Source organism: Neoarius graeffei, chromosome 20, assembly GCF_027579695.1.
Source record: "Neoarius graeffei isolate fNeoGra1 chromosome 20, fNeoGra1.pri, whole genome shotgun sequence".
Taxonomy (NCBI): Eukaryota; Metazoa; Chordata; class Actinopteri; order Siluriformes; family Ariidae; genus Neoarius; species Neoarius graeffei.
The window spans coordinates 31,942,781-31,970,680 of record NC_083588.1 but is presented as its reverse complement, the minus strand read 5'-3'; the positions used below and the strand labels follow the sequence as shown (position 1 = coordinate 31,970,680).

At 41.9% G+C, this 27,900-nt stretch overlaps 2 protein-coding genes across 4 annotated transcripts in view; one reads left to right on the top strand and one right to left on the bottom strand.

Moving 5' to 3' along the window:
- The first annotated feature begins 510 nt into the window (after window positions 1-510).
- LOC132869238 (uncharacterized) lies at window positions 511-2,447 on the top strand. Its single transcript, XM_060902576.1, has 7 exons — window positions 511-1,069; window positions 1,160-1,213; window positions 1,306-1,359; window positions 1,445-1,686; window positions 1,832-1,991; window positions 2,080-2,167; window positions 2,273-2,447. Exons 1-7 carry the CDS (start codon window positions 649-651, stop codon window positions 2,292-2,294), a joined length of 1,041 nt encoding a protein of 346 aa, XP_060758559.1. The 5' UTR covers window positions 511-648; the 3' UTR covers window positions 2,295-2,447.
- Window positions 2,448-4,440: 1,993 nt separating this feature from the next.
- The window catches only part of ppp1r27a (protein phosphatase 1, regulatory subunit 27a), a 76,415-nt gene continuing 52,955 nt past the window's right edge, over window positions 4,441-27,900 (bottom strand). Inside the window, exons 2-4 of one of the 3 annotated variants that reach the window (XM_060901489.1) lie at window positions 5,221-5,305; window positions 4,872-5,022; window positions 4,441-4,720 (exon numbers count right to left, since the gene is read on the bottom strand). In XM_060901489.1, the coding sequence (XP_060757472.1) occupies window positions 4,600-4,720; window positions 4,872-5,022; window positions 5,221-5,305 (357 nt within the window). In that variant the 3' untranslated portion in view covers window positions 4,441-4,599. Of the gene's footprint in view, window positions 4,721-4,871; window positions 5,023-5,220; window positions 7,544-27,900 lie in introns of those variants that run through there. The other 2 variants (XM_060901487.1, XM_060901488.1) reach the window with 2 other exon arrangements.

The window sequence follows — 27,900 nt, the reverse complement described above, 5'->3', positions numbered from 1 at the left end:
GGCGGCACGGTGGTGTAGTGGTTAGCGCTGTCGCCTCACAGCAAGAAGGTCCTGGGTTCGAGCCCCGTGGCCGGCGAGGGCCTTTCTGTGCGGAGTTTGCATGTTCTCCCCGTGTCCGCGTGGGTTTCCTCCGGGTGCTCCGGTTTCCCCCACAGTCCAAAGACATGCAGGTTAGGTTAACTGGTGACTCTAAATTGACCGTAGGTGTGAATGTGAGTGTGAATGGTTGTCTGTGTCTATGTGTCAGCCCTGTGATGACCTGGCGACTTGTCCAGGGTGTACCCCACCTTTCGCCCGTAGTCAGCTGGGATAGGCTCCAGCTTGCCTGCGACCCTGTAGAACAGGATAAAGCGGCTAGAGATGATGAGATGAGATGAGATATAATATTCTGCAACAGACCATTCTTTTGTTACACATTTGTTTTGCTTTCCTGCTCGATTGAATGCAATGCTACTGTCATGTTTGTCTCACACATTCTTACCTCATCCCCAGTTTTAATCCTGTGTGTATTTTTGTCAAGTGCAAGTATGGTTGTAAACTGAAACACTGTGCTTAAATTTATGTTGTTGTTGTAATGTTGTATTTAAATTTTCCCCGCTTTTCATTGCAACAGGTACACATTGTTTGCATGGTATTGCATTGCAGCCAATGAGTTCAAAGAGGTTGGCCAGACAGATCTACACAAAGGAATGGAAGAGGGCGCGGCGAGAGGTGTTGAATGTGCGAGCACTGGTGCGTGCCCAGCTGGATGCAGGAGATGCAGCAAACAGGGCAGAGGAGTCTGCGAGAGATGCAGCAAGCAGGGAAGAGCAGGCTGCGCGAGATGCAGCAAGGACAGGCCAGGCTCTGCAAGAAGCAGAGCAACAACATAATGGACCTCAACACATGCCAGAGATACAACCGGCGGAGATTGAAGAACAGCCTGAGTTCATGGCAGAGCCAACAAGTTCGGTCAGCAGCTCGGAGCAGGACAGCAGCAGTCTCTCAACCCATGTCAGTCCAGCACCCAGCCGTTGGACATTGGAAGAGTCGTACATTGAGGAACAAACATCATCCGACCCAGTTGAGGGTACATTTGTTTTGAATTTTATATTTACTATCTGATTACAAGTTCTTAACCAAGAAAGCAAACACTAAATTTTCTTTTCAAGAACTTCAGGAATGACCCATGGCGAAGAGGAGGGGGCTTCAGGCATGGCTGCCGTAATAAGGCGTAAGTACTTGATACACACTTGTTGATGTTCACACAGGAAAAGTGTATTGGGTATAAAACTAAAATGAATTTCATCTCAATTCTACCTGTAGTCCTGGAGGAACGAAAGAGGCTCCTATTGAGGATGACGGATGACACAAAAAGAAGTAAGTACTATATACACACATTTTCACATATGACAAGTATATTACGTTCAAAAACTAAAATGAATTCTATCACAAATGTACCTAGCCATGGAAGAGCACATGGGGCGAATGACTAGGAGAATGGAGGCTATGGAGAGGAGGATGGAGGCTATGGAAAGGAGGATGGAGGGTATGGAGAGGAAGTCAGAGACATTGGAGGCTGCTGTGGTCTCGAACCCGCCTCAGCCTCCTCTGCAGGAAGATGTGCTGTTGGGCCTATGCAGCACAGTGGAGGAGCTGGAGGAGCTAGACAGGAGTCTGGCTCAACCAGAAAGAAGGAACCAAATGGTAATTAATTGGACATAATTATATATGAAATAAATTGTCATTGGTAATGTATTGATTTGGCTAATGAAAGTAGACCACATAAGCTCTCCAAATTCATTTTCATTGTATACTTATGTTTTCCTTGTTTTTGTTTGTTTTTTTGTAGAAACGTTTCCTTGAAAGCCTGGGAGGGTCGAATCCGGGGGCAGCCATTCGTCGCATTCTACGCCAGGTGGCTACCAACAATGTCCTGGCGCAGTACAGCCTGAGGGGGAGGAGAGCAAAAAAGCCTTTTCAGAACTTAACCCTTTGCAAAATTATAACGGGTAAGTGTTCATACATTTTTCAAATCAGTGTTATGCCAAGTTTGACTGAGATTTAAATGTGTAACTTTTTTTTTACTTCTATTTGTAGAGGCCTGCATGCAGAACTTCCCTGGCAAGAAGGTAGCTGATATTGAGGAGTGCATTGGGCATGCACTGAAGTTTGCACTACACAGACGGTAAATTAAACTTAAGTCTTTTATCAATCGCTGAATATTCACAATAATTAAATGAAATGTTGGCACTAAGTTGGTGTTAAACGTTTTGTTTCTTATTCTTTTTAGGTCAGCTGGTCCTCAAGATTGAAGACGTACACCAACTTCTATGCACACGCACCCGTTTTTGGCATTTCTAAAATTTTTCTTATTTTTTGCCTTTATTGTATTTTATTAAGAAATAGTTTTCATAATTGTCTATAGTTGTCAGATGTTTTATAATGTATAATAATGTTGCACTGTGTTGCTGATGTCCTTACCAATGTTGTATTCTTGATATTTTTTTTCTATTAAACTTTCTAGTCCTGCAACATTTTCCTGGTCATTCATCACTGCTTATATGTTCTGAAGTAAATAGTTGTCATGCAACCAAAACTTTTACAATGAATTACATACTACAGAAATATGACATTATGGTGAGGGAAAGAACATTGGGGGAACACTGAGGGAACCAAACATGTAACCAACAAGGTTACTAAAATGTTGTAGGGGAACCTTGTGGGAACCAACACATAATAAACAAGGTTGGGGGAACATCAGGAGCACGTCTAGGGAACCAAACATGTAACCAACAAGGTTATGGGAACGATATGGAAACGTTGAGGGAACAAACATGACATGAACAAGGATAAAGGGACGGTGTGAGAACGGTGAGGGAACCAAATGGGAACCACATGAGTAATGTTCTGGGAACCAAAATTAAACTTTCCTGCCAACCAAGTGACAACCTAAACAGAACCAAAAATGACTTTCAGGGAACGTAGCCGGAACCAAACTGGAACCAAAGGCTCGTGTTCCAGGAACGTTCTGGGAACCAAAAATTGTTAGTAGGGGAGACGCTACAGAACACTGCACACAAAAACAACCAGACACAAGAACAGTTTTTTCCCCTCAGGCCGTCTCTGTGATGAACAGCTAAAACCGGACTCAAATATCAGTAACATCAACTGTGAAATATCTGCACACTCATACCATCATTCTGTGCACAGTGTATATTTATATTTACTAATTCATCCTTGCACTATGCTGTCTATACATATTTACCCTTCTACATGTACATAGCTTTGTTTTTGTCTACGCTTTATCTGTTTGTACTAAGAGAGCTAAGTGAAACCGGAGTCAAATTCCTCGTGTGTGTTCATATACCTGGCAAATAAAGTTTTATTATTATTATAACACCTGAAATGCTTCATCACTTGGTGACTTCAGTCCCTAAATATCTTTAAAGTGTTGTGAGATGGAACGACAACATTATAAAGTGCTTTAAAATGCTTTACTGTCCTAACTTTTTTTAAAATGTGTTACAAGAATCAGAATTGATATGCGTTTATTTTGAAAAATAAAAACAAAAAAAATTAATGAGGTTAAACATCAAATAACAGTGCTATATTGTTTTGAGTGCAATATAGGCCAACTTCTATTTACAAATCATTGTTTTCAGTTTTTATTTCAATTTCTACATACTGTCCCAAATTTTTTTTATTTGTAGTTGTACACTAAACTTCTAAATACTCTTACTACAGCCATTAAGATGTAATTAATAGATGTTTGTGTTTCCATAAATGAAAGAAAAGCAAAATTAAGCCAGAAAGAGCACCTTTATTTATGAAAACAGTAAAAAAGAGAAAAACATAAGACTTTACATGAGAAATTCCATAGGTCTGTAGAAATAGTGCACTCACTTTTAGCACTCCAGAAAAAATAGTATTTTGCTCATATAAAAATTTCATGTTTTCAGTGTTGTCTTAAGCTGCCCTGCAGACAAGAGATACCCTGCTGTTCTTAACAGTGTACCGGTCAAACACATGCCAGAGCACTTTAAAGCACTCACAGACTTGTGATCATAGCTACATTTTAGATATTATGCACAGTTCTGTGAACATAATAGCAATTCCTTGTGTGACTTTACATGAGAATTGTCCTGTTCTAAATTTAAGGCATGCACTGGATGGCGTACTTACATTGATGAAATGATATGGCTGGGTTGGGCATCAGGGTACAATGTAATCCGAGTTGCAGAGAAAGTCACACTGTATTCAGACATTCAGAGGTGATAACATGTGTGCAGCAACTGCATAGTGGGTCAGGGGGGGTGGTTTAGTAGGACCAAGGTTTTGAAGTACAGACATATATATATATATATATATATATATATATATATATATATATATATATATATATATATATATATGAGAGAAAGAGAGAGAGAGAGAGGAAAGTGGCAAACACTTAAAATAAGAACAAAGTGTTTTTTCTTTCAGAAAAGAAAATATCTGAATGTCCTTCTTCCAAGCTCCATTCTCAAAAAAAAGAGGTACTTAAACCATCCTCTTAAATGGACTTGAGTCCAGAGGAACCATTTCTTTGCAATTCTTTTATGTTCCTTATGCTGGCCCTTAGACACACCCCACTTCAAACAGTTTGACCAACTCTTTGCAGTCGGGGTCAATAAGATCTGCTGGTTTCTCCCCATTTGCATTTTCAGCTTCTGCACTAGCACCTAGAAAAAGCAGATACCTGTGGAGAAGAGTACATTAATTCACCAAGGTGTATTTTTCTCATTACAGCATTTATCTCATATCATATTTTACTCTGAAATTCCTTCACTGCATACTAGTATTATGTTACATTATTCTGCTCAAAACATTTACTATAAACTTGAACATACCGTGCAATCTCAGGGTAGCCATCACTGCAGGCCATGTGCAGAGGTGTCCAACCATCCTCATCTCTTTGATGAACATCAGCTCCATATTTTATCAGAAGCTTCACACACTCCAAGTTCCCTGAAAGAACAGCCTCATGGAGAGCTGCCATGCCTGTGAGGATGAAAGAGAGATAGGAAGATAAATGGCTTGGCTCACACATTTTTCCTCAAACATTTCTTGTTTACATTCTATTAAGACAGTACAGAGTTAACTCGAATAGACCAGTTCACTTTTCTCAAGTTTGACTTTGTCCTTTGATTTAGAACTAATCAATACTGGCAAATAAATAATCATTTGAAGCTTGCTTACCAGAGTGGAAGATTGTGTCCACTCGCACTTTCTTCGCTCTCATAAAGCGGCCAATCATTTCCAGATCTCCATGCCGAACATGGTCCTGAAAGATGACATCATTGGTGAAGCGGACAGTCCGATTAGGCTTGCTCGTTGCAATGGGGGTCTGCTGTACAGGTGTACTATGGTTGCTGACATGGCGCGAGGGCTTACTGTAGATAGACGTGTAGGAGGAAGAAGTGCTTTTGTAAGTCGGGGTGTAAGCAGGTGGAGTGTAGTAGGTCGGCGTATACTTTGGTGGACTGTAGTGGCTTGTGGAGTAGGAGCTTGTGGAATAGTGCTCTGGAGTGTAATGGGTAGGGGTGTAGTGTGTTGAGGTATATGTGCTCTGACGTGTGTACTGAGACACAATGTTCTGGTAGCTGTACTTCATCACTGCTATAACTATGCTTTGACCTCCCCTGCTGCTCCAAGCTTAGGAGGAGGTGCAGGAGAACTGCAGAAAAAAACAAACAAAAAAACCCAAAAAACTCACAATACAGGCAAGATCCTCAATATCAAACGCCTCCTTTATGTATTATTGTCTTCAGTGGACTTCCAGCACAGTAGCAGAAATACTTCAGTCTTTCTTAAATACCTTATCCTCTTCTGTTACCCTTTTCAGTAGACATCCAACACCATAAAATACTTGGCAATGCTTCTCAAATGTGTTACTTTCCAGACCACAGTTTTTGCATCTGTCACTCAACTTTCTCTTTCCTCCTTAGTATACTTGTGCTTGTGTCTTGTGTGTTGTCATTTTGGCTTCTCCTCTGACTGTACAGGCTAAGGTAGAGCCCTTTATATACTTTGTCAAGTTATTTTGGGGATGTCATTCCTTGTATCAAGTGACTTCACCACAGTGGCGAGTGGCTGCACCTCCCACTCTCAGAATGCTGTCACAACCTTTAACTCTGCCCCCCATGAAACACTTTCAAAAATTCACCCAATACATGCAGTGTGACCTGAATGACCAAAGCCTATATTTCCCAGTAGTATTTAAAAAAAAAACTTCATTCAACTGCTATTGTTGACCGTAGACAGCAGGTAAAGGAATTTAAAGTTTTAAGCAATCACGTGGTTCCTTAGTGCCTGCCATGTGATCTTTGAAGATCATCTGAAAGTGCCACTAATCATGCCATCTCATGCTGGTCAACAGCAGTTAGGTAATGTCACATGTCTTGGAAGTAGGGCATAACATTCAGTATCTGGTTTCAGAAGGGACAAATAGAGTTTGTGCTAAACCAATTCATCATAAACAGAAACAAATACTGCATCACATTATGCTGATCATGCTTAAGTGGAATGAATGCAAATCATTCTTTCTAAGAACTAATTTCTGATGTACCCAAATTAATTTGCATGTCTTGACAAAGTGTATACAGATACATAGACCATTAACTAATTATACAGTCACTAGCCACTTTATTAGGAACACCCATACACCTGCTGTTTTATGCAGTTGTCTAATCAGCCAATCCCTTGACAGTAACACAATGCATAAAATCATGCAGATACAAATCAAGAGCTTCAGTTAATCTTCACTTCAAACATCAGAATGGGAAAATTGTGATCTCTGTGACCTTCACTGTGGCATGGGTGTTGGTGCCAGATGGACTGGTTTGATTATTTCAGAAACTGCTGATACCCTGGGATATTCACACATGCAACAGTCTCTAGAGTTTACACAGAATGGTGTGAAAAACAAAAAACATTGAGTGAGCGACCGTTCTGTGGGTGGAAACGTCTTGTTGATAAAAGAGGTCAGAGGAAAATGGTCAGATTGGTTCAAGCTGCCAGGAAGGATATAGTAACTCATATAATTGCTCTTTACAACCGTGGTGAGCAGAAAAGCATCTCAGCATGCAACAGCAGAAGATCACATTGGGTTCCATTCCTGCCAGCCAAGAACAGGAACCTTAGCATCAAGAACACATTCCTATTAAAGTGGCCAGTGAGTGGAGTTAATGGATTTTGTAGGTTTTTGTAAGACAATTTCTCCTTTTAGAACAGAATAGAACTGATTATTTACAGTTCAAGTGAAGAATATTGACCATGTCATCTAGAAGATGTAGAAGGCTGCAACAGCAGAAGATCACATTGGGTTCCATTCCTGCCAGCCAAGAACAGGAACCTTAGCATCAAGAACACATTCCTATTAAAGTGGCCAGTGAGTGGAGTTAATGGATTTTGTAGGTTTTTGTAAGACAATTTCTCCTTTTAGAACAGAATAGAACTGATTATTTATAGTTCAAGTGAAGAATATTGACCATGTCATCTAGAAGATGTAGAAGGCTGCCAACCTCCCCCCCCACACACACACACACACACACACACACACACACACACACACACACACACACACACACACACACGCACACAAAAACAACACTACATTAGCCCTTTCGGACAAACAAGTTTCAACACTCCTGTATGTCCACCGCCTCCAAAAATGTGGTGTCAGAGATAACATATAAATCAAACTTTCTAAGTTCCCTCAATATGGTACCTTGAACGTCACACTCAACAAATATTTTTTTTTAGATTTCAGTTTGTCTACATAGGGGTCACTGGGGCTATTTATGTTTGGGTCTGGAGTGATCTAATCTTCATGTGTATGAGTTGGCTCAGCTATTCAGCTATGGACATGAAAGTGAAAAGTAAAATGCTCCAGGTTCGGTGAAATCACTTTCTCTCATTTTCCTAATATTTATTAGATTAGAGAGCACGTCCCAAATATACAAGTTCATATCAGCTATTCCTCAGAGTCCACTATTCATATTCACTGTTCCTTGCTTTCAGGCATATTCAAGCTCAAAACCAGAATGAAAAGAGAAGGTTCTCTTTTTCATGTAATGCTGTGCTTTGACCACACTCTGGAGTCCAGCCTGATATAGACTGCAGTACTCCTGTAGGGAGTCTTTGGAGAGTAGCAGAGCTGGTTTGATCTGGATTTTTAACGGTCTTGGACTTGGCTCTAAGCACTTCAAAGGAGGTGATACTTAGCCAAGTAAGGACATACAATAATCTGTCTGTCTCTTCTTCAAGGCACATGTTAACACCCAGGCAGTGACTTGACAAGCAGACATAGGTGGGGTTTACATTAGACCGTATCAGCGGATCATCAGATTAACGTTTTTAAAACGATTAGTGTGCACACAGCAACGCCAATACACGATTTGCGTGCACACAGAAACGCCAATACACGGATACGCTCGGCTCCGCAGGCATCCTGCGCTCCAAATCACTCCACCCTGAACAGCGAGTGCCCTCTGGAGGGTGCGCACTCCGGCCCTGCGCAGCTCACAGAGCGCGCGAGTGGAGCGCACAAGCAGTGATTTGGGACTGAGCCGCTGTGTGTGTGATCTCAGTGCATGTCGGGCATACGCGTCACTTACCACTTGCAAGTGGAAGGATGGCAAGCCTAAAGACAATCATAACTACACAATGGGCAGTATTTGCATCAGTATTTGCAGTATTTTCATACTTTTATACTCTTTAATGAAAGGTGATACAAGGCGGAAGTCCGCGCCGTTTTTCAGCAGTCGCGTCACATGACCAACGCCAGCGAATCAGGAAGGTGGATGTCACAGTGACGTTGTCCAATGACGACGCCAGCTAGAGCTCAGCACAGCGTATCCGCGTATTCTCAATGTTTACACAGCACCGGACCAGACACGATCTGGATTGAATACATGGACCCTGACGGATTCCCGTTTCCTGGCGTTTCCAGGCGTTTTAATGTAAACGGACAGTGCATCCGCGAAGAAAACGAGACAGATACGGTCTAATGTAAACTTGGCCATAGATTTGATAATTAATATCCACTGTGATTATATTTTATGCATACTAATTTTATTTTCCTGTACTTTAAGTTATTTGGTATTCGATTCACCTAAATTGATTGATCATCTTGCTGCTTTCCCACTGCATCTAAATGAAAAGAAAAACTAAACAAGGTATAATTATTTTTTAAAAACAACTTATGTTGCAGAGATGAGTTAGGAGCTGTAGTTATCCTTGGTTAAAACCCCCTGGAAACAACTTTCTGTAATAGTCAGGAGTGAGAGCATGATAGAGTGCTCAAGTTTAGACAAAGTGATTTGTCAGCAACTGAAGGTTTGTGACTGCAGGCTACCTCTTTGACACTTTGCTATCATATTTCACACTGACTTATATGGCAGTGCACATAAAAGGTTACTGAGTTCCAGCTTCTGATCAGGCAACAAGAGGTTTGATTGGCTGGGAGGGGTTGTTTATCTGAGCAACTTGCATCATCCTTTGGATATGATCCAGGATGTTGTGACCTCTCAAACAGTAGGGACACCACCACACATGAGGAATATTAAATCTCTCTCTGTAATACCACCACACAATTTAAATGGTAAAAGAATTAAGGATTGACCAATCCTTAACCAATAGATCCTTCCAGCATTAGGAATACTGTAGTTTACAATTAATCTCAGGAAAAAAAAAACTGTTAGGAACCAACAAAACCCATAATTGTCTACACTTAAAAAAAAGGTAAATGTGTAGTAATGTTGAAAACAAAATACTCTATCAGGGTATTCAACTAAAATTTGTGAAGGTCATGCTACATGAAGTTGCTTGGTTACAATGGTCAACCTTTTAATGCTTAACAATTAATGATTAGATCATGGGTATAAAGACAATTTGGAGTTGGTTTGTTTCATAATTGCACTTCATGTTAACCCTTTCACAACTCTGAAAATAGAGTAATAGTGTAATCTTGACTGTTTTTAATCTCACTTAAGCTCGCTCATACAGAAAGTCTGAGCAATGCCACTTGCTCAACCAGATATTATGTGTAATGGTACCTGTTTGCAATAATTTGTAAAAACAATTGCAAGAACAACAACAACAAACTTAGTTTGTTCTATTTCAAAAAATAGAAACAAAACCCAATGTTACTCGAACCAGGGTAAAGCAGTTATTGAAGATAAATGAATGAATGAATAAATAAGTGTAAATTCATCTTGTGTGAATGAATGTCTTCTTTCTTTGTCCCAAAAGCTTCATATTTGAATGCCTGTATTAAAGACTGCAATTTTTTTGTCTCGATGCACATCTCTGCTCTGAACCAGTGACACATACAGTGGTGCTTGAAAGTTTGTGAACCCTTTAGAATTTTCTATATTTCTGTGTAAATATGACCTAAAACATCATCAGATTTTCACACAAGTCCTAAAAGTAGATAAAGAGAACCCAGTTACACAAATGAGATGAAAATATTATACTTGGTCATTTATTCATTGAAGAAAATGATCCAATATTACATATCTGTGAGTGGCAAAAGTATGTGAACCTCTAGGATTAGCAGTTAATTTGAAGGTGAAATTAGAGTCAGGTGTTTTCAATCAATGGGATGACAATCAGGTATGAGTGGGCACCCTGTTTTATTTAAAGAACAGGGCTCTATCAAAGTCTGATCTTCACAACACGTTTGTGGAAGTGTATCATGGCACGAACAAAGGAGATTTCTGAAGACCTCAGAAAAAGTGTTGTTGATGCTCATCAGGCTGGAAAAGGTTACAAAACCATCTCTAAAGAGTTTGGACTCCACCAATCCACAGTCAGACAGATTGTGTACAAATGCAGGAAATTCAAGACCATTGTTACCCTCCCTAGGAGTGGTCGACCAACAAAGATCACTCCAAGAGCAAGGCGTGTAATAGTCTGCGAGGTCACGAAGGACCCCAGAGTAACTTCTAAGCAACTGAAGGCCTCTCTCACATTGGCTAATGTTAATGTTCATGAGTCCACCATCAGAAGAACACTGAACAACAATGGTGTGCATGGAAGGGTTGCAAGGAGAAAGCCACTGCTCTCCAAAAAGAACATTGCTGCTCATCTGCAGTTTGCTAAAGATCATGTGGACAAGCCAGAAGGCTATTGGAAAAATGTTTTGTGGACGGATGAGACCAAAATAGAAATTTTTGATTTAAATGAGAAGCATTATGTTTGGAGAACGGAAAACACTGCATTCCAGCATAAGAACCTTCTGTGAAACATGGTGATGGTAGTACTATGGTTTGGGCTTGTTTTGCTGCATCTGGGCCAGGACGGCTTGCCATCATTGATGGAACAATGAATTCTGAATTATACCAGTGAATTCTAAAGGAAAATGTCAGGACATCTGTCCATGAACTGAATCTCAAGAGAAGGTGGGTCATGCAGCAAGACAACGACCCTAAGCACACAAGTCGTTCTACCAAAGAATGGTTAAAGAAGAATAAAGTTAATGTTTTGGAATGGCCAAGTCAAAGTCCTGACCTTAATCCAATCGAAATGTTGTGGAAGGACCTGAAGCGAGCAGTTCATGTGAGGAACCCCACCAACATCCCAGAGTTGAAGCTGTTCTGTATGGAGGAATGGGCTAAAATTCCTCCAAGCCGGTGTGCAGGACTAATCAACAGTTACCGGAAATGTTTAGTTGCAGTTATTGCTGCACAAGGGGGTCACACCAGATACTGAAAGCAAAGGTTCACATACTTTTGCCACTCACAGATATGTAATATTGGATCATTTTCCTCAATAAATAAATGACCAAGTATAATATTTTCGTCTCATTTGTTTAAGTGGGTTCTCTTTATCTACTTTTAGGACTTGCGTGAAAATCTGATGTTTTAGGTCATATTTATGCAGAAATACAGAAAATTCTAAAGGGTTCACAAACTTTCAAGCACCACTGTATCTATTGTGGACTTAAGCCAGGGGGAGTAAAAGTGTATTTCTCTGTCCATTTTTCTTTAAACATTCTGTTTTCATCAACCTTTTAACTAGTCATTTCACTAATTAGACCATAAAGGGTAAATCTTCCCCTTTAAATAACTACATGAAATGTAATAAGCTACAATAGAGGATCTTCTACAGAAGCCAAGCTGGTTCACATTTAGAAAACTAGAATTGCTGATTTTTCCCCTCCACACACATTGATTGGCTCTGGTACAATATAATCTATGTCAAATGCCTGGTTCATCCATACATCCATTATCTATACTGCTTATCCATCAGGGTTGCAGTGGAAGCTGGAGCTAATCCCAGCTGACTTTTGCCACTTTTCCACTACAAACGCGGCTGAGCCGTGCCGTGCTGAGTCGAGCTGAGCGGGGCTGTTGGAGTTGCATTTCAACTACAACCGCGCTGAACCGTGCTGGCTGGAAGTGGGTGGACACATTGGGTGGAGTTAGCGAAAGTGGGTGGACGTCACGTGATGTCGTTAAGTGGCGCAAACAGTGACATCAGTGATCTTTTAAGCGGTAGTCTCACGACCCGGATAGTGAACAATAAACATGGAGGACATGGAGTCGTTAGTGTTGCTGGTCTTGGTTCTGTGGCTTGTTGTCACCGACAACGCCAACAGATACTGGCAAGAGCGTATAGATGAGGCGAGGCGCATAAGGCTTCAGAAATTCTCGTAATTCTTCTTCTTCCGGGTTTACGGTGTTTACAGATCCCAGCGTGCTCGTGGGGCGTGTGTGGGCATGTGAGGACACTCCTCCTCACCAATCAGTGCACAGGGGAGTGTCTGCTCACGCCCCCAGCCTCACTCAGCTCGGTTTGGCTCGCTTCAGCCCTACTCCAAAACCGTGCGAGTTTTGGGTGCTAAGCAGGGCTGAAGCAAGCTGAGTCGTGCTGTTCTGAGGTAGTCGAAACGCGAGCCGTGTCGGGCTGAAGTGAGCTGAAGCGAGCTGAAGTGAGCTGAAAAAGGGTAGTGGAAAAGGGCCATTTGAGTGAGAGGCGGGGTACACCCTGGGCAGGTCCCCAATCTATCACAGGGCTAACAGAGAGACAAACAGCCATTCACACTCACATTCACACATATGGCACTTTAGAGTTGTCAGTTGACCTAATCCACATGTCTTTGGATTGTGGGAGGAAACCCATGCAGGAACAGGGAGAACATGTGAACTCTACACAGAAAGTCCCCAGTCTACTGTGAGGTTCAAACCTAAAACCTGCTAGCTGTGAGGTGTCAGTGCAAACCACTGCATCACCATGCCTGGTTCAGTCCTATTACATATATTGCTAAATCCACAAGACATCCCTGTTCTATCTGTTACACTTTAATGGTATTAACCCTTTGATGCAAAACATGGGTCAAAAGTGACCCGGCTGAGTTTTTATCTTCTATATCTTTGCAATAAATTAATTCCATCATTCAGTATTCAAGGTATTCCTCAATTAACTTGTTTTTGATCATCATACATCCTTATTTTATTTTTTCCTTTCTTACTTTTTGAATAAAAACCCTTTTTGTATCACTACCCTTCTAATGCACAACATGGGTCAAAAACGACCTGCATTCATTTTCCAGGTTATTTCATGTATGGCTGAGTGTTTCTATGATATACTTTTGAAATAAATTCATTTTGTCATTTACTTTTCCAAATATGCAGTAAATATCTTGTTTTTGTTTAGCACAAATCATCATTTTTATTTTCCCTTTCTTAAGTTATGAACAAGCACAGCTTTTGTAATTCTACATCAAGTTTACACACATGGGTCAGAACCGACCCGCATGCATTTACTACAGTGTTTGGTGGGAACTGTGAATTGTGCTTGTGTCAGACATTTCACAGCTCAGCACAGCGCCCTTTGCCCATCTCATACATGCAAGTAATGTTTTTCAATTGTTCTAACATTACCTTAGAAAAAAATTGATGATGTTTAGGTTACCTTGAGAGTGAGTAGATTACTTGTCAGAAAGTTACAAGTAATTACTATTAGCTACCTAGCTGTTGACATATTCTACTTTAGTTAGCTAATTTTATTGTAGTTGGCTTAGCTAACTATATAGTTAATAAATAAATAACTGGCCCCATTCACTGCTAAAGTAATTACTTGAAACAAATTATTATTATAGTATTAAGACATTTAATTTTAAATCACACTTGGATGACCCATGTGTAGTAATATAAAAAGTATTTTTGTTCATAAAGTAGGAAAGAAAAAATTAAATTAATGATTTGTGGTAATTAAAATTAAGATATTTAAAGAATACTTGAAATATTCAATCATAAAATAAATTGATTTCAAAAGATAGAGCAAAGAAAAACTCAGTCAGCATGAAATAACCTGGAAAATGAATGCGGGTCATTTTTGACCCATGTTGTGCATTAGAAGGGGTGTGCCACGGGCGATTGCTCTAAGACAACGAGGGAGGCTCAGCCTCCTCTAAAAATGACGAACATCGTGTAGGATGAATTGCACTAGGCTTATGTTATAGCCGACCTTATAACATTGCTATTTCAGATCCAGAATCATAGAAATATATGTGCTCAACCCAACTACAGTGCGAAATCATTCCGTTATAACTTTCCCCAGTTCGCCTAATGTGTGTGTGAGTTTTTCCCCCTCGTGACAACGCGATGCACTGCATCGCGTTGTCATGAGGGGGAAAAACTCATACACACATTAGGCGAACTGGGGAAAGTTATAACGGATGCATCGGATGCAGCCCAGCCTCAGTGGACTTCAATGGCATTTGGGAGCTATGCGCTTTTCAATCTCAAAATGCAAGACGATTATTGGACAAATACTGCGAAAACGCCCGCCCACCGGACTCCCAGCCTCACAGTGGGAGGGACATGGCAAAGCTTTCCGCGAGGAGACTGGTGATTGGTGAAAGCTGCCGGATATTTTCTTTGATTGACAGCTCGTTTCAAATATAGACAGGCAGCGGTGAATTTCAGTTCAGTCCCATGCGGATTCGCAAGTGCTGTCGTGTATTGTAAGAGATCAGCTTACATTTTGATTTCATTCATTACATACGGTTTCTACCAGCTTTTTTAGTTTGTATATATTTTCATTGTAAATAAAGTGTAAATATAGTGTTGTCAAGTTTGCTATCTTAGTTCCAGAAATTTCGTTTATTTGAGTGACAACTTGAACTTGAGGGGGCTAGTCAGCTAGCAAGAAAGCTGCGCACGGATGCCAAGCATTGCTGATTTAATTTTGGCGAAGCCATTTGCCAGTCTTCCTTTCGAGGAAAAAATTAAAATTAAAGAGCAGGGTAGACCAACGCCTCAAATTGACTTGGTGAAAAAGGTAGGGAATAATACTCGTTCCTTTCAGCTCTCCTGGTACGAGAAAGTGAATTGGCTAACAGCAAGTGACCCACATCAACAACAGTAAATAGGCTACTTTAGTAATATGTCATGGATGGACCAAAAATATAGAATCTATTTAAAATGTTTATGCTGAGTATATTATATTGGAATATATATTTTTCTGGATCTGAATTAAACACAGCTACAATTTGGAAAACATTTTTAAACAAAAACACAGCCGAGAACATTTCACACTACAGACCTGGATTAAAAGTGAAGGGTTATCAAAATTGTCAATAAAACATTTCTCAGTCAAAATAAGTAAAATATAGGGAAAGTGTCATTGAATGAAATGTGTGGCACCCAGCTCAATGTTTGGCTCCTCAAGGTCAGTGCTTGTGCCTATTCCAGAACACTCTGCTGTTACTGCTGAGGTTCCTGACAAAGAGCTGCTTTCAATAATGATCAATTTTTAAACAACATGCCACAATTTTAAAATATAAAATGTTAAAATATACCCCCCCCAACACCACCATCATGTATATTGGACAGTAGGCTAATGGGCCAACAGAACCTGTTATTTCACAGTTTGTGACCCTGCCAACAATCAGCCAGATCAGAGGCAAGAGTATGGGCAAAATTGATGTGTTTTTTCTTTTTTCTTTTAAAATCTGGAAATATCGTAACCAACCAGCCTCCCCTGTTTGAAAGACTACCAGCCGCCACTGGTGTACACTCAGGCCTATTCATTATGCCTTTAAAATCCTGAATTATGTTAGTTAGGTAAGAATTGTGGTAGGTGATTGGGGTCTTGCTGATGACCTCCAAACCAAGGATCAAAAGCTACTAGTAGTCAATGCTGGAGGCATTTCTACTTGCAGCCAAAAAAGGCTTATCGATGATCTCACACAAGCCAGTGTCTCAGAAAGCTCTTATTTTCATCTGAAAGAGGGATTGCTCTTAAACTTATATTGGAGTGCAACATGGGAAAGGAAGCATTGTTAAAATATTATTGAATAAGGGTAGAATTACCAAGACTTGGCCAAAGTCACGAGATTCTTTAAATGTTAAAACAACCTGATATTGAGTAGGTCAGTGTGGGCTCTGCTTGTTTACTAACTGGGGCAATGGCTGTTGCGTATAGCATAGCAAGCATGAGTGCATATTCACAGGGATGGAGAAATGGAGAGTCTTCAGTGGAAATGAGTTTTGTGAGGGGGTAGAATTACCAACACTACAGCCAAAGGCACTTGGTCCATTTAAATCCAGCTTTGCATTCTCAGAATATGATCCAGGCACAAAATTCTCAGAAGAGCACAACACATTGGTACAGTCTCATTCACACAGGAGTGAGACACTGAGAGGGATCCTCATCAGGATCACAACATGACATCCATCATTGAGTAATTTGGATAAATTAGCCTACAGCTTCCACAAGTAAATTCTGCACTTTTGATCCTTGGATTGCTGATCTCTTGTGGAAGCCAGAACTGAAATAGAGTCTGTGGCTAATTCAGAACTGTAATCCATGGGCTGATGGAGGAGGATAATAAATATGCTTTCACTCGATATGAGTACAACACAACCATAATAAGATAGTGTATACGCAGAGAAATTGTCAGTTTAAAGAAAAGTTCAATTAACTGTGTCTGGCATGGGCGTCGCCACCATTGAATGTGAAAGGGACGTATCCCCCTCACATTTCATAATTCTTCGTTTGGACCCCCCACACATTTAACATAAAATATTAGTTCACCCAGCGCCGTTTCTATTGCTTCGTGAAAGAATCCATTCCACTTGATCGATTAGAGAATACACATACCACTGAAACTCCACTTCGGGTTTTCCGGGCGTTCCCTACAACAACTCACGGCACACAAGTGAAGTGAATCTCAGTGCAAGCAGAGAAATGTTAGTGCAGTTGCTCGAAAGTGGAGGAGGTGACGTCAGCCCCATTGCCACCTCACAATGTCTAGCTTTTGCTAAAACCTTATTCTTTTGTTATATGCCCTCAAAATTAACCCTAGGCCATGTTAAATTAATGTTCAACTAAACAATTAAATAAGCTTAGCCTAATGGGGTATTCTTGGTTGATGATGAATTGTTTGCAGTATTTGCTCCCACCCCAGACACAATGGACATAAGGAACTTCTTTACAAAGAAGCGGAAAGTCAGTCAAAATTTCCCCACAGGACAGGGTTTTTTGTCCCAATGGAAATGTTAGTGCAGTTAGCTGGCTAGTCAATGTTAGATGTATGCTTAATGTTAGCTATCATTTAATTCAAACCCAGTAGGCCGACCTTATTATAATGCCAAGAATGAGGTCAAGTCTGCTCTGATGATATTTATTGATTCCCTGTTGTGATTTGAAGGACTTGTTTTGTCTGGTTTTTGCCAGTTTTCTGGAAAGTAACATGGGAAATCAGTGTATGGGGAAGGAATAGTAGAAAGGAAAGCAGTGGAGAGAGATGGATGTTATTCCAGGTGGATTGTGAAGGAAAGGGGGATAAAAGTTATGAAGTGGTAGAAATTGTGGTGACACCAATGTAAGAAGGAGTTATATCTATAAATCTATTTGTTATACTAATCTGTAAATGTTACTGTAGTACCACCATTGCATGTAGGTTGACAAAACTGCACTTGTTCATTGTGTGAAGTTCTCTTTTATGTGTCATTGCTTGACATAGTGTGATTTTGTGTTATGAAGACTGCATGATGCCATGTCATTTTTGTTATGAGTATCACTAAATCGGAAAAAAGTAAAATGCACCCACTAAAGTCACTGTTGGTGGTGAACAAAATTGCACCTGTTCATTGTGTGAAGTTATTTTTTTTATGTGTCACCGTTGCTTGACGCAGTGTGATTTTGTGTTATGAAGTTTGCATGATGCCATGTCATGCCTGTTCATTGTGTGAAATTATGAATATTCTTATTTTTAAACATACAGTTGAGTGTCACTATTGCTTGGCACAGTGGCATGTTGTGGTACAGCTAAAACTACTGTAAATAAAAAAGGAAACACAAAATAAAAAGTAAAATGCACCCATAAAGTCATTCTCTAGCCGCTTTATCCTGTTCTACAGGGTCACAGGCAAGTCACTGTTGATGATAAACTGTTTCACATTCATCTCATTATCTTAGGCAGAGCAGTGGGTTTAAAAACAGGCTGATGAATATATGGACTAATTGAATGAGGACTTATTGTTGAGTCTTGAAAATAGTCATTGAATTAAGTGACTTTTGTAGGTAAAATTAGGTGTTTAACAACCTGTTAAAAATACACCAGAATGCAGGAAATGGCATCTAATTAATTAAAAATTTTCTAGGGGAGGACCCCCTGCCAGTGTGTCCTCCTCAGGTTAAAAATGCTTCTGACACCCCTGGTGTCTGGTATAACTTTTTTAAAATTCTCCTTTCTAACCTTTGCTTCTCGTATTTGCTGACTCTTTTCTCATTAACTTCGTCACCTATTTGACGAATTAGCTGTCTCCATTCTTTTCTGTTTTCTACCTTCGATTTCCATTGGTCGAGTACGCCACCACACTTAAGAGCACTTTTACACATATCTTTATAACTAAGTTGAGGACGTCCAACTGGACATGTTCTTTGGGTCAACCCACCATACAAGAAGACTTTAACTGGTCTTTCATTATCTGTTCTGGACATGTGGCCTAGCTAGAGAAACTAGTTGGAGTTCTATATCTTCAGCACCTGCTCTGGTGAGAACTTCTTCATTGCTGGCAAAATGGTCCCATTTTATCTTTAAAATCTTTCTAAGATGACACTGTTGAATTGTTCAAAGTGTCTGACTTGATTATGGTACAAAGTCCAGGTTTCACTAGCGCAGGGCTTTTCAAAGTGTGGGGCGCACCTCCCCTGGGGGACGCCAGAGTTCTTCAGGGGGGGGGCGCAACATGAGGAAAAATAAACCAGAATAAGTTACTATTGCGGACATTTAGCGAACTTCAGCTAGCCTTTACCAGAGACAAAATGGATCGATTTTTAGTACCTAAAGCTACAGTGAGTGAGGAGACAGAGTCTGGGCCAAGCAAATAAACAGAGCCTCCAGGATGTTGCGATTTGCAACTTCAACGCAAATTCAACCAATCCCCGCGAATTCAGGGCGGTGTTGCAATTATATCCAATCACCGCAACTTTCCCGCAAATTTGACCAATCATTGGCGTTGTCTTGAGGTGATGTCGACAAACTACCTTCCGCCTTACTTCCGTGTATACATTCAAGAGAAGCAGCATGCGCGTAGTGTTGCCAGATTGGGCGGTTTCAAGTGCATTTTGGCGGGTTTTGAACATATTTTGGGCTGGAAAACGTCAGCAGTATCTGGCAACACTGCATGTGCGAGTCAGTGTTTATATAGGCTCAAATTCTGTTACTGAAAGTGTGTTATGTTTACAGTGAAGGACTGTGTGCACTTTACATTATTTTTTTACTTAATAGAAGAAATTAATGGATGCCAACATTTTTGCCAAAATGGTATTTTATTTTCCATTGTTTATGCAGCTTCAGCATCATACTGTGAGATTCTGTTCAAATTGTTTTTTTTCTTCTATGAAGCCTGAGCCATTTATTTTATTAGTTTATAATTATTGTTTAATTTAGTCTTCAGGAGAGACTGCCTGCACACTAGTATTAATAGTTTTTTTTCTTACATGAAAACTGAGGCATTTATATTATATTTTAAGGTAACTTCATGTTGTGCTGTGAGGTTCTATGCACTTTAACTTTTGAACCAACAGGTGCATTTGGATAAGTAAAGCCTATTTTTCTGCATTTTTGTAGTCCTGGTAATCTTTTATATTGGTAAAGATGTTTATAGGACCATTTCTCAGTGTCTTTGTTTTTTTAATCAATAGTTTTTCAGTAATAACTTAATATTTAACATATCACTCAATTTTAATCACAAAAAGAGAAAATCGCAACAATTTCTCGCAACTTTCACTTCCTCCCACAATGTAATCGCAACAAAAACCTAAAAAACACCGCAACTTTCATCGCAATTTTTTGGAACCCCCCCCCCCCCCCCCCCCCCCCCCCGCAACATCAGACATTTTAGCCCGCAACAATCACAAAAAAGGCCCGCGGAATCCTGGGGGGACTGAAAAAAGAAGGAAGTATGACCACGATTATTTAAAGTTTGGATTTTCATGGACTGGATCTGAAGATGCTCCACTGCCACAGTGTGTTGTCTGCCAAGAGGTGCTAGCTAACGATGCTATGAGATGTTTAAAATGTGTAAAACAAGATGTTTTAAAAAGCACAGATGTTTAAAATGTGAAAAAGAAAAAAATAATGTGTACAACAACCATTTTTTAAAAATACGAATGGAACATTAAGTATAGCAACAACAAAAATTGTAAAGGGGGGGCGCTGTTGTTTATTTGCTCTCCAAGGGGGGGCTGACTCTCCCACATTTTGAAAACCCCTGCACTAGCGTATATGAGTAGTGGCATAAGGCACTGGCTGTAGACCTTAATCTTGGTACTGGTAGTCGGGTCATGGGAGTCAAAAACTTGATGGCATAGTCTTCCGGATGTGCAGGATATTGCTTGGATACAAGCTATTAATTCTTCCTTCATGGAGCAGTCATTAGTAACGAAGGTGCTGAAGTACTTAAAGTGATTGACATTCTTTAAATTAGTGCTGTTGATGGAAAAACTCAGCTTCAGGTCCAGTGCACATGGTTTTGGTGTCTAATAATTTTGCTATAAATGCCATGACAGATACTATGCTAACATGCAGACATTTAATCAAACAACAAATGCAGTTCTTTGAAACATGCTATTTTATACTATGATGTGCCTGGATCAAAATCTCGTATTATCTTTGGATGAAATGCCATTAAAAGATAGTGATTTTAGCACTAAAGAAAATAAAATATTAACAAGTTTTTAGTGTCATAAATTAAAATGGTAGCTGATATAAGAAAGCATCTTATATTTTCATCTGCATCATACAGAGCTTTTATCTGTAAAAGACCAGCAATCAAGGTCTAAACATTGGGTCACTGAGTGCAGCACTGCGTGACAGTATAGCTGGTGCCTAAATTGAGCTTGACCGGACTGGTTTGCTGCACACCTGGCCCTGATGACCAGCATGATGCCAGGCTCTAGTTTTTAATCCCCTAGACAAGTTCATATTTTCCATTGAGATTTTAATAACCATGAAAAATAAATATATCTGGAATTGAGACTTCTTGGTAAGCCTCTTGGGAATATACTATTAAAAATATTTAAACAGGATGAATAGAATTGCTATCTTTTTCTAAGTAAGGTAGTTTCTAGAAACCTTTCTAATAATGTATAAGCATCTGTTAACTTCAAAGCTATGTAAGCTAACACAACAAAGAGGCAACACTGCAGAACTAAGCACACTCATGAAACTAGTCTACCATGGTATGAAAATTAAAGCCTTCAAGTGCTCACATTTGGTGATCGTCAATGATTGGCTAATAGTGTTACACTAGCGAGTAGATATGATAGGATATAATCATAAGCTGGTTTTAGAATGCACAATTATAGCAGTCTTTTAAGTTAGTTACTTATTATATAACATGAGATGATCCCAATTAAATATTGGCCAACTTCTCTATCAGTCTGCATGCTAACATGTTCTCCATGTCAGATTATACAGTGAAGGTCCTCTAATGATAGGTCTGCAATTAAATGACTACATTCCGCTTAAGTCATCAATCAGCTTGAGCAGAAAAATAGAGGCAAGCCCCTGGAGAAAAATAGCTAGTCATTCATGACTGGGTAAATGAGGACAAGATGGAATGCCTGTTTTTGAGGCAATAAGGATTTTTCTGTCAGTTAGGATGGTAATGCATGGTAGCCTTGCAACTCATTGTACAAGGGGCCAGGTATATAATGAAGGCAAGTCAGCATGATGTAAATAAACGCTCAAACATAGACATTTGTAGCTGTCCCATCCTCCTATTGGTAGCTTTATAAAGAGAGTCATAGCAGTGGTATAGTATGAGGTTTTATTTGCTGTTGTTGTTTTTAAATAATTATTACAATGCCAGAACTTTGTCTTTGACTGTTTTTGGTTGTCGTGGCACTAAATCGCCCAATGGTGAGGAGGTCACATTACATGCCCCAAGACCACCGATCTCAATTCTTTTACAATGTCTGCAAAGTCAGGCTGAAAATTGTACATAAAAAGTCAGCATACCTAACATACCTAAGTGTAGAAATTGTTCAAGGTGGTGGAGCACAGAAGCACGGCAGGCCAGAACTGAGTTCTTTTAAACTCTTTATTTGCACTTTTCAGTGTCTACTTTGCTCTCCCAGTAAGCATTCTGGTTGGGGGGAGAGCTCCCTTCCTCTGCTCTCCCTCTCCTCTTATAGGGCGCAGTCACTGGGGAAGACACAAACATAGGTTAATTCCTGTCAGGTGCAGTGATTCTGCCACTTACCTTCCCTGACTCCGCCCTCCATTCACAGACTGATGCTTGACCACACCCCCGCTGCCACACTAAGATATTTGTTTACTGACTTCTTTTGTAATACTCATAACAAGTCCTAGGCTATGAATGAGGACATCCTGAAATATTCAAAAGCTGATGACATCCTGGATTATATCATAGCATGATAATTCCAACCAAAATAATACCACAAATCCAGGACTTGCTGTGCAACAAAGCTCACTAACTGTACCTCTGCATGGCTGCAATGTACAGGTTTGAGCCAGTACAAACTGACAGTGAGTTGGTGGGTGTGGGCACTGCTTGCTTACCAACTGGCCAAACCTAAGCGGTGCAGTGGTTGTCATGTAGCATAGCAAGCATGATTGAGAAAAGGAGAGTCTGCATTGGAACGGAGGAGTAGAATTACTTCCACTGGGCCAAATATTGCTGAAAAATGTGATAAGTATTTCTGAGAAAGGAGCATGTGAGCATATGAAAACTCCTGGTTGATGTGTAAGAATGTAAGAAAACCAAACACAACTTCACGATGGTAATTAAACATCATTTTTGAATGTTTGTATATTTCTTTATTCTCGTCTCATCTCGTCTTCTTCCGCTTATCCGGGACCGGGTCGCGGAGGCAGCAGTCTAAGCATGGAAGCCCAAACTTCCCTTTCCCCAGACACCTCGGCCAGCTCCTCGGGAAGAACACCGAGGCGTTCCCAGGCCAGCTGAGAGACATAGTTCCTCCAGCGTGTCCTGGGTCTTCCCCGGGGCCTCCTCCCGGGGGGACATGCCTGGAACACCTCCCCAGGGAGGCGTCCAGGAGGCATCCGAAAAAGATGCCCGAGCCACCTCAGCTGATTCCTCTTGATGTGGAGGAGCAGCGGCTCTTCTCCGAGCTCCTCCCGAGTGACTGTGCTTCTCACCCTATCTCTAAGGGAGTGCCCAGCCACCCTGCGAAGGAAACTCATTTCAGCCGCTTGTATCCGCAATCTTGTTCTTTCGGTCATTACCCAAAGCTCATGACCATAGGTGAGAGTCGGAATGTATATCGACCGGTAAATTGAGAGCTTCGCCTTTTGGCTCAGCTCCTTCACCATGACGGACCGGTAAAGCGACCGCATCACTGCGGAGGCTGCACCGATCTGCCTGTCGATCTCACGCTCCATCCTTCCCTCACTCGTGAACAAGATCCCAAGATACTTAAACTCCTCCACTTGAGGCAGGACTTCTCCACCAACCTGGAGAGGGCAAGCCACCCTTTTCCGGTCGAGAACCATGGCCTCGGACTTGGAGGTGCTGATTCTCATCCCAGCCGCTTCACACTCGACTGCAAACCGCCCCAGTGCATGCTGGAGGTCCTGGTTTGAAGAAGCCAACAGGACAACATCATTCGCAAAAAGCAGAGATGAAATCCTGTGGTTCCCAAACAGGATTCCTTCCGGCCCCTGGCTGTGCCTAGAAATTCTGTCCATAAAAATTATGAACAGAACCGGTGACAAAGGGCAGCTCTGCCGGAGTCCAACATGCACTGGGAACAGGTCTGACTTACTGCCGGCAATGCGAACCAGACTCCTGCTCCATTCGTACAGGGACTGGACAGCCCTTAGCAAAGAGCCCCGAACCCCATACTCCCGAAGCACCCCCCACAGAATACCACGGGGGACACGGTCGAATGCCTTCTCCAGATCCACAAAGCACATGTGGACTGGTTGGGCAAACTCCCATGAACCCTCGAGCACCCTATGAAGGGTATAGAGCTGGTCCAGTGTTCTGCGACCAGGACAAAAACCACATTGTTCCTCCTGGATCTGAGGTTTGACTATTGGCTGAATTCTCCTCTCCAGTAACCTGGAGTAAACCTTCCCTGGGAGGCTGAGAAGTGTGATTCCCCTATAATTGGAGCACACTCTCTGGTCCCCTTTCTTAAAAAGAGGGACCACCACCCCAGTCTGCCACTCCAGAGGCACTGTCCCCGACCGTCACGCGATGTTGCAGAGGCGTGTCAACCAAGACAGCCCCACAACATCCAGAGACTTGAGATACTCAGGGCAGATCTCATCCACCCCTGGTGCCTTGCCACCGAGGAGCTTGCAAACCACCTCAGTGACTTCGGCTTGGGTAATGGAGGAGTCCACCTCTGAGTCATCAGCCTCAGTCTCCTCAGTGGAAGACATGATGGTGGGATTGAGGAGATCCTCAAAGTATTCCTTCCACCGCCTGACAATGTCCCTAGTCGAGGTCAACAGTTCCCCACCCGCACTGTAAACAGTGTTGGCAGAGTACTGCTTCCTCCTCCTGAGGCGCTGGACGGTTTGCCAGAATTTCTTCGAGGCCAACCGATAGTCCTTCTCCATGGCCTCCCCAAACTCCTCCCAGTTCTGAGTTTTTGCCTCCGCAACTGCCCGAGCTGCAGCACGCCTGGCCTGCCAATACCCGTCAGCTGCGTCAGGAGTCCCGGAGGTCAACATGGCCTGATAGGACTCCTTCTTCAGCTTGACGGCATCCCTTACTTCCAGTGTCCACCACCGGGTTCGGGGATTGCCGCCACGACAGGCACCGGAGACCTTGCGGCCACAGCTCCGAACAGCTGCGTCCACAATGGAGGTAGAGAACATGGTCCACTCAGACTCAATGTCCCCCGCCTCCCTCGGAAGCTGGGAAAAGCTCTCCCAGAGGTGGGAGTTAAAGACCTCCCCAACAGAGTGCTCAGCCAGACGTTCCCAGCAGACCCCCACCATACGTTTGGGCCTGCCAGGTCTGTCCAGCTTCCTCCTCTGCCAGCGGATCCAACTCACCACCAGGTGGTGATCAGTTGACAGCTCAGCCCCTCTCTTCACCCGAGTGTCCAAGACATAGGGCCGGAGATCAGATGAAACTACTACAAAGTCGATCATCGACCTCCGACCTAAGGTGTCCTGGTGCCACGTGCACTTATGGACACCCCTATGCTCGAACATGGTGTTCATTATGGACAAACCATGACTAGCATAGAAGTCCAATAACAAAACACCACTCGGGTTCAGATCGGGGAGGCCGTTCCTCCCAACCACGCCCCTCCAGGTGTCACTGTCATCGCCCACATGAGCATTGAAGTCCCCCAGTAGCACAATGGAGTCCCCAGTCTGAGCACCCCTCAGTACCTCTCCCAGGGACTCCAAGAAGGCCGGATACTCTATACTGCTATTTGGCCCGTAGGCACAAACAACAGCAAGAGCCCTCTCCCCAATCCGAAGGCGCAGAGAGGCGACCCTCTCGTTCACTGGGGTAAACTCCAACACATGGTGGCTGAGCTGGGGAGCTATAAGCAAGCCCACACCAGCCCACCGCCGCTCACCACGGGCAACTCCAGAGAAGAGGAGAGTCCAGCCCCTCTCAAGGAGCTGGGTTCCAGAGCCCAAGCTGTGCGTGGAGGTGAGCCCGACTATCTCTAGCCGGTACATCTCAACCTCCCGCACAAGCTCAGGCTCTTTCCCCCCCAGCGAAGTGACATTCCATGTCCCAACAGCCAGCCGCTGTGTCCGGGGATCAGGTCGTCGAGGCCCCTGCCTTCAACTGCCACCCAATCCACACTGCACCAATCCCCTACTGCTACCTCTGTGGGTGGTGAACCCACAGGAGGTCGGGCCCACATCACCTCTTCGGGCTGAGCCCGGCTGGGCCCCATGGGCAAAGGCCCGGCCACCAAGCGCTCGCATACGAGCCCCAACCCCGGGCCTGGCTCCAGGGTGGGGCCCCGGCTGCGTCATACCGGGCGACGTCACGGTCCTTGATTTTTTCTCCATAGGGGTTTTGGTGAACTGCTCTTGGTCTGGCCTGTCACCTAGGACCTGTCTGCCTTGGGAAACCCTGACAGGGGCATAATGCCCCCGACAACATAGCTCCTAGGATCATTCAAGCACACAAACCCCTCCACCACAATAAGGTGGCAGTTCTAGGAGGGGTATTTCTTTATTATTTACACTAATTTTGACCCCACTCTTGATCTAAATCTTGCCATGCTAAATAAGCTAATATAAGTCTTGTTAGACAGGAAAAATGATTATTCATATTTCTGGCATATATCAAATAATCACATCTGCATAAACATTACACATTATGTACTTTGCTAAAATGAAGATTTTAGACACTTCACTTCAAGTGCAATCTTGAATGAGAAATTTATACTGATGTCTCACCAAGTTATTGCTACAATCACTCAAATGAAAAATTTGGGTTCATCTTTGATGGATTGCTGATGGATTATGTCCCCAATGAGCATCCATGGGGTGACAGTCATGTGGCATTGACTGCTAATCTTGAGAGCAGCTTGGCTGTTAGCATAGTTGCCAAGAGAAGGAAGTAATTGTGACTAGGCTTCAAAGGAAGACTTGAAGGTAGACTGCCTTTCAGATTTTTACCTCCACCAAGGAGGTTATGTTTTTGGTAGCGTTGGTTTGTTTGTTTGTTGGTTTGTCTGTTAGCAACATTACAGAAAAATTATGAACAGATTGCTCTGAAATTTTTTCCAGAGGTGTGACTGGGCGCAAGTCACAATCCATTAAATTTTGGCGGTGATCCGGATCACCTTCTGGATCCTGGATTTTTTTAAAGGATTCTTTATCATTGTGAGATAGGCCCATTTTTGGAATTTGTGCATATAACTCCATAACAAATGACCAGAGTGTTTGGTGAAAAAATACACAAAAGGATCTCCATGAGCTCTATAAAGTATCAAAGTTTGATCTGGATCCAGACAAAATTCTGGATATTATGATCCAGAACACACAAAAATGAGGGGGTCGTTAGAATTTTTAACTCTGTAAGGTAACAAATGAAGATACAGACATGCAACCAACACCAAATTGTAGCCAAGACTCTGCTGAATCAGTAATGTGTCAACGGATTTGATGTATCTTCAATAACTACGGAGCTAGATCCAGAAGAAAACCGCCATTATGGAAATATCATTTTCTTGCGAATAACTTTTGAAGTAATAGTGATACAACTATGCTGATGTAACAACGAAACTCATTACAATGAAAAATTTGATACCTAGTTTTATTACCCTAAATATACTGCTGAATATAGATGGTGATAACAGTGCTGATATCAGCATCTCACAATGATATATAAAAGACAGCACTGGGAGCTTTCTTCATTCACAGCTAAGCAG

Coding starts and splice junctions, on each gene's coding strand:
- LOC132869238 (XM_060902576.1), top strand. CDS start 649: ATGAGTTCAAAGAGGTTGGCCAGACAGATCTACACAAAGGAATGGAAG. Junction 1,360..1,444: donor GACGGATGACACAAAAAGAA/GTAAGTACTATA, acceptor AAATGTACCTAG/CCATGGAAGAGCACATGGGG. Junction 2,168..2,272: donor AAGTTTGCACTACACAGACG/GTAAATTAAACT, acceptor TATTCTTTTTAG/GTCAGCTGGTCCTCAAGATT.